The sequence below is a fragment of the Gigantopelta aegis genome, chromosome 12 (assembly GCF_016097555.1).
Source record: "Gigantopelta aegis isolate Gae_Host chromosome 12, Gae_host_genome, whole genome shotgun sequence".
In the NCBI taxonomy this organism is placed as follows: domain Eukaryota; kingdom Metazoa; phylum Mollusca; class Gastropoda; order Neomphalida; family Peltospiridae; genus Gigantopelta; species Gigantopelta aegis.
Window position 1 is genome coordinate 12747256 of NC_054710.1, and position 10469 is coordinate 12757724.

At 42.0% G+C, this 10469-nt stretch overlaps 1 protein-coding gene across 1 annotated transcript in view; it reads right to left on the reverse strand.

The window, feature by feature from the left end:
- LOC121385832 (proteoglycan 4-like) overlaps positions 1 to 360 on the reverse strand; it is a 94484-nt gene extending 94124 nt beyond the window's left edge. The window contains exon 1 of the mRNA XM_041516620.1: positions 180 to 360. Within this exon, the coding sequence (XP_041372554.1) occupies positions 180 to 360 (181 nt within the window). The remainder of the gene's footprint in view (positions 1 to 179) is intronic.
- Between the last annotated feature and the right edge of the window lie 10109 nt (positions 361 to 10469).

Sequence of the window (10469 nt, forward strand, 5' to 3'; positions counted from 1 at the left end):
GAATGCTGTGTTTATGTTTGTGTAAAAAATAACCAATAGCGAAAGAACTTAATTTTAAGTCACTCTTGAGACGTGTCTTGGTAATTTCTACCGAATGGTCACACTTCGGACTTTCCCACTGGCTCCGGGGTGAGATCCAACCTAAACGTTTCTATACTTAGCCCATCGCATTTCATTACGTTTTTCAAAGAGTTCATCTTTGTGGTTCCAAGACCAGGAGCTAAATGGTCCAACCTCTGTAAAGAGCATGTTGCGTTTATACTCATGCCTGTTCCGCGCTTTCCGAATAGCCCATTTGGCCGAAACGGTTGATAGGAACAACATAGAAAGGAAAATGTGGTCAAGGAACTCTCCAAACATTTTTTAATTGGAAATGCTAAAAAAAATAAAAAAAAAAACATTGTCGCCAAACAAATTTTTTTGTTGATAATTTCAATTAAAATGCCAATGCTTAAGACAAATGCAGTCGTTTTGGTTATAATAAATAAAACAAACTTCCGGATTGTGGTACATTGTCTATTTTATAATGACGTAAAGGTATATGTATTTACATAATAGAACAAATGTTACATGCCTGTAAATTGTTTTCTAAAGACCCAAAAGGTGTCGTGCAACAAAGAACGCCTTCTAATGAAGTTAACACTACATAAAATGTGGATAACATGTATACTGTACATTCAAAGGTATACGGCTTACAGCTGTAGACCTGTACATAAAATACCAGTGCTCAATGATAACTAAATGTATAAAATTGTATACCTGTACATCTAAGGATCTAAGGCAAAAAGCCACATACCCATACATCAAACAGATTAAAATTTTAAGTTTAAAATTCGAACATCATGTCAAAGTATTAGAACAATAGACATATATATATATATATATATATATATATAATATATATATATATATATAGATATATTATATATATATATATATATAGGATATAGATATCATCTATGTTAGGCCTGGCGTATGTGATGGGGCGGATGGTGGGTTGTAACAAATAGGTTAAAAGGTTACCTTTACAATTCGAACAATGGCTTGTTTCTCTCCCAGAATGCGAACAGTGCCCCAGCGCCCCCTGTCTGCTAATGTGTATACTTGTTAAGAATTACTGGAACGCGTTTGATTGACTTGTTCCAGTACAATTCTAGGACTGCTAATATTTTGTAACTATTCTGACAGAATCATGTTGAATATGTTCAACCCAAATCTATTTATCTGCAATAAATGTTATTTAGCAAAATAGCACAAATGGCAGGACATCTATAAATGACAGACAATTTTTTAACGAGCTTTTTGGAAATTAATTTCAGTAATGAAATATATTCGCCAAATTAATTCAACTTTAATTTGCATTTGGTGATTTGGCGAGTGACGTACATACAGGTTAAATTAAATCCTGGCTATTTGGTGTCTACCATATGTGACTGCATCTGAAAAACAGAGTACTGCATGAAGACATCAAATTAAAAAACTGCTTTTTTGGCATCATTTTAATAGCCAGCGGTCACAAAAGTGTGATTTTCAAATATTTTGCCTCAAAGATGGTTTCTGCCAGAGGGTAAAATGGGTTTGGTGTCATACCCTAATTTTTTTGCAGATTTTTTTTTTTTAAAGTCAACCTTTTGACAAAATTAATTACTCTTATGTGACATGTATCATTACTGTATGATTTTCTTAACCGTAACCCCAAACTTAACCCATTTTCTTTGCCACAATTGTAAGGTATATTAGCTGTGGGGAATGGTTATATGATAATAGTGAATTAATTGGGCAAACATTACAACCGGTAGTTCAGTATTACAGTAGGTTTTATGACCACCAAAGTTCTTGAAGGACGATTGGGGGATGAGTTTATTTTGCACAAGAATATATACCACGAGGCCGCGTAGCATGTTCTTCCGCAAAATAAACGTGTCAAATAAATAGGAAGCGAAAACAATGCATGTGAAGTTCTGTATTTATTACATACCTTCTTTTATGTTTTACAAAAAACAGTTTTTAATTTAACGTCATAATTAACGTTTCATGGATTTGCTGAACGTTAAGAATAATCTGCGACAGCCTTGTGTAATGTTTCAAATACAATGTGACGTCATTTATAAATCATATATGATGTCAGTAAATAAAATGCGCTAACTGCAGTAAAAAGAAAAAGGGAGTTCTCATTTAAAAGTTCCAGTCCAGATCGCACATATGTGTGATACAAAATAAATTTATCACAGTTTCAAAATGTCTTCATCACTATAGTAAGACTGAATAGGTATGTAATAAACTCTCAAAGATTATAATAATGTTTCAAGGTGATATATATATATAGATATTAAATTATATATTAAATATATATATATATATATATATATATATATATATATATATATATATATATATATATACTCAAACATTTTAATAATGTTTCAAGCAGTTGAAATATATTGTCAAAACTATCAGTTCATGACTAAATTAAAATAAACAGACAACTAACTACCGTAATAGAAATACACTCTGCATGTGATGCAGTATATATCAAATGCTTACATACAGTGGAACTTGCCTAAACCAGATCACCTCGAGACCCTAAAAAACCCATCCAGTTTAAAGAGTAATCCGGTTTACCAAGGATTTCGTTCGTTCAAGAAAAAAATCATACCAGAGTTATTTCCCTTTCTGGAGTTTTCTGAAGATTAAGAGCATAACTAATACATGTAAAACAGTACCTTTTAATAAACCAATACATACATCAAATACATGTCATTTAACAAAGAAGTCCAGGTGTGTTTTTTTGGTTTTTTGTATATGTTAATGACATTTTGAAAATATAGGTGTCTGAACAAAGAAAAAAAGAAATGTTTTATTTAACGACGCACTCAACACATTTTATTTATGGTTATATGGCGTCAGACATATGGTTAAGGACCACACAGATATTGAGAGAGGAAACCCGCTGTCGCCACTTCATGGGCTACTCTTTTCGATTAGCAGCAAGGGATCTTTTATATGCACCATCCCACAGACAGGATAGCACATACCACGGGTACCAGTCGTGGTGCACTGGCTGGAACGAGTGTCTGAACAAGTGCTAGACTGAAATTCCATATGACAACATCTTACTGATGATTTTTCGTCATGTTGCATCTATATGTACAGGGCATAAAATGTGGCATGAACAATTTTGTCGTTCGTCTGTCGGTTATGCAAAACCTATATCAACATAAACGACGGATCGTTTGTGCAAAAGCTGTAACCGTTCGTTAGAAAATCTTTAAAAAAATGTATCACTGTTTTTGGAAGAAAACAAGCCTACATTGCCGGTGTACAAAAGATATAATGTATCTGTGTACTTCCGTTATATAATGCTACCTGCGTTAGCACGCCACTGACATATTTACAATTTAAGCTAGTTTGCTGAAATTCTCAAAGTCCTGCCGCCAATATATTCGATGCTTGAAGCAATTCACAGAACCTTTACTGGTAGTTTCTTAGAATATTATATACCGATGCAATTTAATGACACTGATGAAAACAAAATATGTTAAACAAATAATAGATTGGTGTTATGAAAATATCTCTCACCGCTATTCCAAGCTAATCAGAATAAGTCGGCCGATTACTTGTATAGATTCCTTCAGGCTGAATTGGGTCTAGTAACAGTAAACATTATGTTCATCTAGCGACTGTACCTAGCGTCGGACAAAATGACCACTAATATTAACTTTGTGCCTGTCGGTGAGCTCTGTGGTCTAGTGGATAAGCTGCTGGACAATCAAGCTGATGACAGTGGTTCAAATCCCGTCAAAGCTGGCATCATTGGAAACCACAATGGAAGAGAGTGCTTGGACAGTATAGGTGTGTGGCGCTTGAGCAGGCAGCTGGTTCTTAGCCACAAAGTTCATCAGGAGGCCCAGTGAAACTGACGTGTTGCCTCTATGGAACCGCACCATGTCCACATCCAGAGCATGGATCTCTGACACTCTCACCGCCATAGCAAACCCCAGCAGGAACACTGTCTTCCTTGTCAAAACCTCTACGGATGCACCAACTATGGGCTCATAAGATGCTTTGGACAAGGCCCTCAGTACCAGGTTCCAGTCCCATTTCAGTGGTCAAAAATACTGGACCCAATCATCGTGTTTGAAACCCTTGATCATGGAGTATATCTCAGGAACAGTTGCAATGACCAAAATGTAGCTTGCAATGGTGGAACCAAAACCTTTGGCACATGCACCCTCCGGAATGCTTCTGGGTTGAGCATCCACTCTGTGGCTTACGGAGCAGACGGTCAGGACAGCGTGACTGCCAGAACATTTGACACCCCTGGGATGTGATGAGCTCTGAGTGGAATGGCATTTATCATCTCGAACAGGAAGTAAATGACCTGGAGCAGACTGCTGGAGTATGTCCCGCCATGCCGAATGATGTACGCTGCCTTTGTCACGTTGTCGGTGGCTACCATGAGTCGCATGAATCAACTGCTGTCGCCAATGATGTACTGTGTTGAAAACTGCCAGAAGCTCTAGCACGTTGATGAATCAACTGCTGTCGCCAATGATGTACTGTGTTGAAAACTGCCAGAAGCTCTAGCACGTTGATGTGGAGACTTGCCTAGTCTTAAGATCACAGCCCCAAAGTTGTCCGAATGTTGAGATGAGCTCCCCAACCTTTCAGTCATGCATCGACGAACAGATGGTGAGTCGCTTGTAAAGGCTGCAAAAAGATGTTCGACGAAATCTGTCACCACTGAAGAATGGACCAATGGTCGTTGGGAAGGCTGATCATCAATCTGGGGTTTGTTCAACGTGAAATAAATTCAGGAAGACTTAGATGGTCTCCGAGTGTCATATCTTATGCTGACGTCAAGAGATCCAACTGGCATTGCCAAAGATGGAAAGTCACAGGTTCTGCCAGGACATTGGAGACTGCAGACGAAATCTTGTCCCATGTTCAGGGCGGGGCGTAGCCCAGTGGTAAAGCGCTCGCTCGATTTGCGGTCGGTCTGGGATCAATCCCCATCGGTGGGCCCATTGGGCTATTTCTTGTTCCAGCCAGTGCACCACGACTGGCATATGAAAGGCCGTGGTATGTACTACCCTGACTGTGGGATGGTGCATATAAAAGATCCCTTGCTGCTAGTCGAAAAGAGTAGCCCATAAAGTGGCGACAGCGGGTTTCCTCTCTCAATATGTGTGTGGTCCGTAACCATAAGTCTGATGCTATATAACTGTAAATAAAATGTGTTGAGTGTGTCATTAAATAAAACATTCCTTTCCTTTCCTTGTCCCACGTTCATCCAGCACTGGCACTTCATGAGACAGTCGTTCAGCGATGCAAAAACAGGGACATCAGAGCTGTGATCCTGGAAAAGAGTCAAGATTCACCTATGGCAGAGAGTCCCGCTACGCTATATTCCCAATATACGTTGAAGTGAAACAATACAAATGTCATACGGTTGGCATCCATGACAGTCCCAACGCTTGATACTAGGCAAGCAGCAAAAACATAATCTTCTCTGCATCGTACATGAATGCTGATGGTGGGTTGATAATCCGCAATATAGACCATAAAAATGGATGCTGTAAAACAAAACCCGAGTCGCGTGACGTCAACTAGATGATTGCTGCCGGCCGCCAACGTACCGATCCGTTGAAATTCCAGAAAGCAACTGTCCAAATGAAAACTCAACGGACCTAGTGCTGATAACTTCCAGAGACCACAGAAGTGACAATCAAGTTGCAAACTTCCGGCACCAACAGATGTAGTAATCGACCCGCTGAATATCTTTGTAACGTCATCGATCTACAGACGAACAGTGGAACAGTCTTCATGGGGTTCCAAAAACAGCGCCAACAGTTGACCAGCCCAGTATACTGACTTCAGCCCCAAACCGTAATGCTTGTAATCTTTGAACCAATGACAGCAAACCAAAACCCGTGATGAATTCCCGCAAATGGCAGCATGTCAAAGACCATGTAGCAAGGTTTACTGCCACTCATCGAGTTGATATAGCAACATAGATGGAAGCTGTAACTGAAACTGTAGCTGGAGTGGCAACCCGATCTGAAGGTGTGAAGTAAAGATATCTTCCTTCCACCGTAACAGCGACAGCAACGAACTGACAATCAACAGTTGATCAACAGTTGATGTGTTCTGACATCTCAAGAATGATCGGCCGTCAGGTAGTGTTTGTGCAATTATAGACACTGGGCCCCATCTGATCCGATGTGTTGACGACTGCTTAGCAATCTAGCGCAGACATGTCGATCCCACGTAGAACACTGGTCAAGATGGCATGGACCGGGGGATCCCAGCGGAACCCATCAACCTCGTGCAGGTTGAATCTTTCAGCTTAAAGATCTGTGACATCATGGACGACTGACCCGCGGAAGATCATGGAGAGGGTTACCCGTGACAGATGCATCCTCACTAAGATGGGTTGAGAACTGTCGACTTCTATCTCAAACTGAATGCTGAATGGAAGTCGCCGTAGTCTACTATCAGTGCCGTTCATCAGATCCACTGTACGCTGCAGAGAAGGGTCACACAAAGTCCCAGAACAGTGGCAGAATTATTGCTGGAAAGGTAAGCTGTCATAAGTTTTCTCGATGACCGTTCATAAAGAAAAAACCCTCAGAAGCCAGGAACAAGCGTGTCAATGCCCAGTGGTGATTTGAACCGTGGATGGTCCCGTCAGCTCCCTGTGAAGTCCGAGTCTGAAGACTGCAGAAGTGATGCCTCTGGAAGCGGCACATGGAAAGCAGTGCACAGGCATGCCAAACAGTTGTGCTGGAAGGTAGTTATAATCCAGAACGCATATAGTCCCGTCAGCCGCCCGTGAAGCTTGATCTAGACTGCGGATCTGGGGTGTCTACTGCGAATAACTCATGGAAGACCATGAAAAACTGCTGCAGTCACTGTTCCGATGAATAGTGGATGGTCGGCACTTCTCTCGAGATGAGTGAGATGATCGTCTCAGTGCAGTCGCATGAGTCCCGTGACTCACAGGTACCGCATCGCTCATAGACATGGTTGCAGCAAGCGCCGTGATGGAAGCCGTAGGTGGTTGCTGGTCTGTGGAAGTAAAAGTAGCACTTGATCATGGGAGCCGGCGCAGAAGCCATCTCGCCCATAGACACCTTAAAACAGTCGATAGTAACTGGTCAGTAGCTGAAGGACTGGCAGGAACTGTTGGACCGACATCAGACATCTGTAGGGGCAAAACTGTTATGAAATATGTTGGCAACCAAGAGATGATGTTGGGCAACCAAACTTCAACTACATTTGTGCACCCCTGTATATATATATAAATATATATATATATAAATTTAAATAGTCTCTGATGGGTTATGATCGCAAGGCACAGAACCGAAAAGGGGTTTCCCATGAACTTTGAAATCTTATGGCCTAGAGCTGTATTTGATTTACCTGCAATGCTAATTGGATTGTTGATGTGGATCGTGCGGTTACGGTATGTTGCAGTGCAGTCGAACTCTGAATGTGGCTGTCTGTTCATGCTGCGGGTTGGAGTAAAGTCATATTTCAGGAACGTCTCCCAGATTCCAGGACCTACTTCCTCGATTTCATATTCTGACGCATTGAGTTGTATCACCAAATCTGTATCTTTTTGTACAATGCTCAACTTCAGCGACGCATTCCCACCTCTAGTCGATACAATGCATGCGATGTAGGTAGGTCTGCCTTCCACATATCCACTTGTTTCAACTTGAGGCCTGTCCACTGAAATTAACAGTCAGAACAGAAGACTATTTGCAAGAAAGGAAAGAAATAATTAAAGAAAAAAAAAAAGTGTAACATCTACAGAGTTTGAAGTACATTGTAGCAGCCTGCAAAAAGCAAAAAGCAAAAAGCAGTCCATACAGATCTAACAGGTAAAATACAAATTCATTTGCTAAAATTACCAAAAAATCACAGATAATTTTTCAAGAGACAAATATATGTATACACAGTTATCTCATCTTCATCTCATCTTCTTGTGATTCTGTTATATTTTATCCTGCAACCACTGTTTCTATCGACAGATTACGATGACCGATTAAAGTAAAGTCATAAACATATACTGGCAGATTATGACTTTTGACGTCATTCATATGTCGTCATATGCATAGCTACATTACAAAATTGTTCATTTGACCTCTAGGTCATCGTACAATGTGGCTGAAATAACAGCAATAATAGCTTTTCACTGTAATTTTTATGGTCTGCAGGGTAAAGATAATAAATAGTTACTGACGTTGGATATCTGCTTTATCTTGTGAAGGTAAGAATGGGAAATTCCGCAAAGGCTTGTCAAACAGGAACAGAGAGAGAGAGAGGGGGGAGAGAGACGAGAGAGAGAGAGAGAGAGAGAGAGGAGAGAGAGAGGAGAGAGAGAGAGAGAGGAGAGTAAGGAGTGAGAGAGAGGCGGAGAGAGGAGAGAGAGAGAGAGAGAGAGACACAGAAATAGAGAGTGTAGGGAGGGAGGGAGTGAGAGTATGGAGAGTGAGTGCCAATGGGGAGAAAGACTGAGCTGGGGAGAGTGAGCGACAGTGAGAAGTAAAAGTGACAGTGGGCTCAGAAGGGAATGAACAGTGGAGAAGAGAGTGAGTGGGGGACAATGGGATAACGACTGTCATGGGGGAGAGGAGAGGGTGAGAGTCAGTGAGAGTAAAAGGGGCCGTGGGCTCAGAAAGAATGACAAGGGGAGAGTGAGTGACAATGGGAGGGGAAAAGACTGTGGGGGGGGGGGGAGAAGTGGAGCGTCAGTGAGAGTAAAAGTGACAGTGGGTCAGGAAAGAATGACAATGGGAGAGTGAGTGACAATGGGAGAAAGGACTGTCCTGGGGAGAGGTGAGAGACAGTGAGAGTAAAAGTGACAGTGGGCTCATAAAGAATGACAGTGGGAGAGTGAGTGACAATGGAAGAAAGACTGTCATGGGGAGAGTGAGAGACAGTGAGAGTAAAAGTGACAGTGGGCTCAGAAAGAATGACAGTTGGAGAGTGAGTGAAAATGGGAGAAAGACTGTCATGGGGAGAGTGAGAGACAGTGAGAGTAAAAGTGACTGTGGGCTCATAAAGAATGACAGTGGGAGAGTGAGTGACAATGGAAGAAAGACTGTCATGGGGAGAGTGAGAGACAGTGAGAGTAAAAGTGACAGTGGGCTCAGAAAGAATGACAGTTGGAGAGTGAGTGACAATGGGAGAAAGACTGTCATGGGGAGAGTGAGAGTAGAAGTGACAGTGGGCTCAGAAAGAATGACAATGGGAGAGTGAGTGACAATGGGAGAAAAACTGTCATGGGGAGAGTGAGAGACAGTGAGAGTAAAAGTGACAGTGGGCTTAGAAAGAATGGCAGCGGGAGAGTGAGTGACAATGGGAGAAAGACTGTTATGGGGAGAGTGAGAGTATAAGTGACAGTGGGCTCAGAAAGAATGACAGTGAGAGTCAGTGATAATGGGAGAAAGACTGTCATGGGGAGAGTGAGAGCCAGTGAGAGTAAAAGTGACAGTGGGCTCAGAAAGAATGACAGTGAGAGTCAGTGACAATGGGAGAAAGACTGTCATGGGGAGAGTGAGAGTCAGTGAGAGTAAAAGTGACAGTGGGCTCAGAAAGAATGACAGTGGGAGAGTGAGTGACAATGGGAGAAAGACTGTCATGGGGAGAGTGAGAGTCAGTGAGAGTAAAAGTGACAGTGGGCTCAGAAAGAATGAGTGGGAGAGTGAGTGACAATGGGAGAAAGACTATCATGGGGGGAGAAAGAGACAGTGAAAGTAAAAGTGACAGTGGGCTCAGAAAGAATGACAGTGGGAGAGTGAGTGACAATGGGAGAAAGACTGTTATGGGGAGAGTGAGAGTAAAAGTGACAGTGGGCTCAGAAAGAATGACAGTGAGAGTCAGTGACAATGGGAGAAAGACTGTCATGGGGAGAGTGAGAGACAGTGAGAGTAAAAGTGACAGTGGGCTCAGAAAGAATGACAGCGGGACAGTGAGTGACAATGGGAGAAAGACTGTCATGGGGAGAGTGAGAGACAGTGAAAGTAAAAGTGACAGTGGGCTCAGAAAGAATGACATCGGGACAGTGAGTGACAATGGGAGAAAGACTGTCATGGGGAGAGTGAGAGACAGTGAGAGTAAAAGTGACAGTGGGCTCAGAAAGAATGACAGCAGGAGAGTGAGTGACAATGGGAGAAAGCCTGTAATGGGGAGAGTGAGAGACAGTGAGAGTAAAAGTGACAGTGGAAAAAAGAATGACTGGGAGAGTGAGTGACAATGGGAGAAAGACAGTGGAGAGTGACAGGGAGAAAGAGTAACAGTGGTAGAAAGTGTGACAGTGGAAGAGTGACGGGGGAGAAAGAGTGACAGTGGGAGAGTGATGGGGGAGAAAGAGTGACAGTTGAAGAGTGATGGGGGAGAAAGAGTGACAGTGGAAGAGTGAGTGACAGGGAGAAAGAATGAGTGGGAGAGTGAGTGAA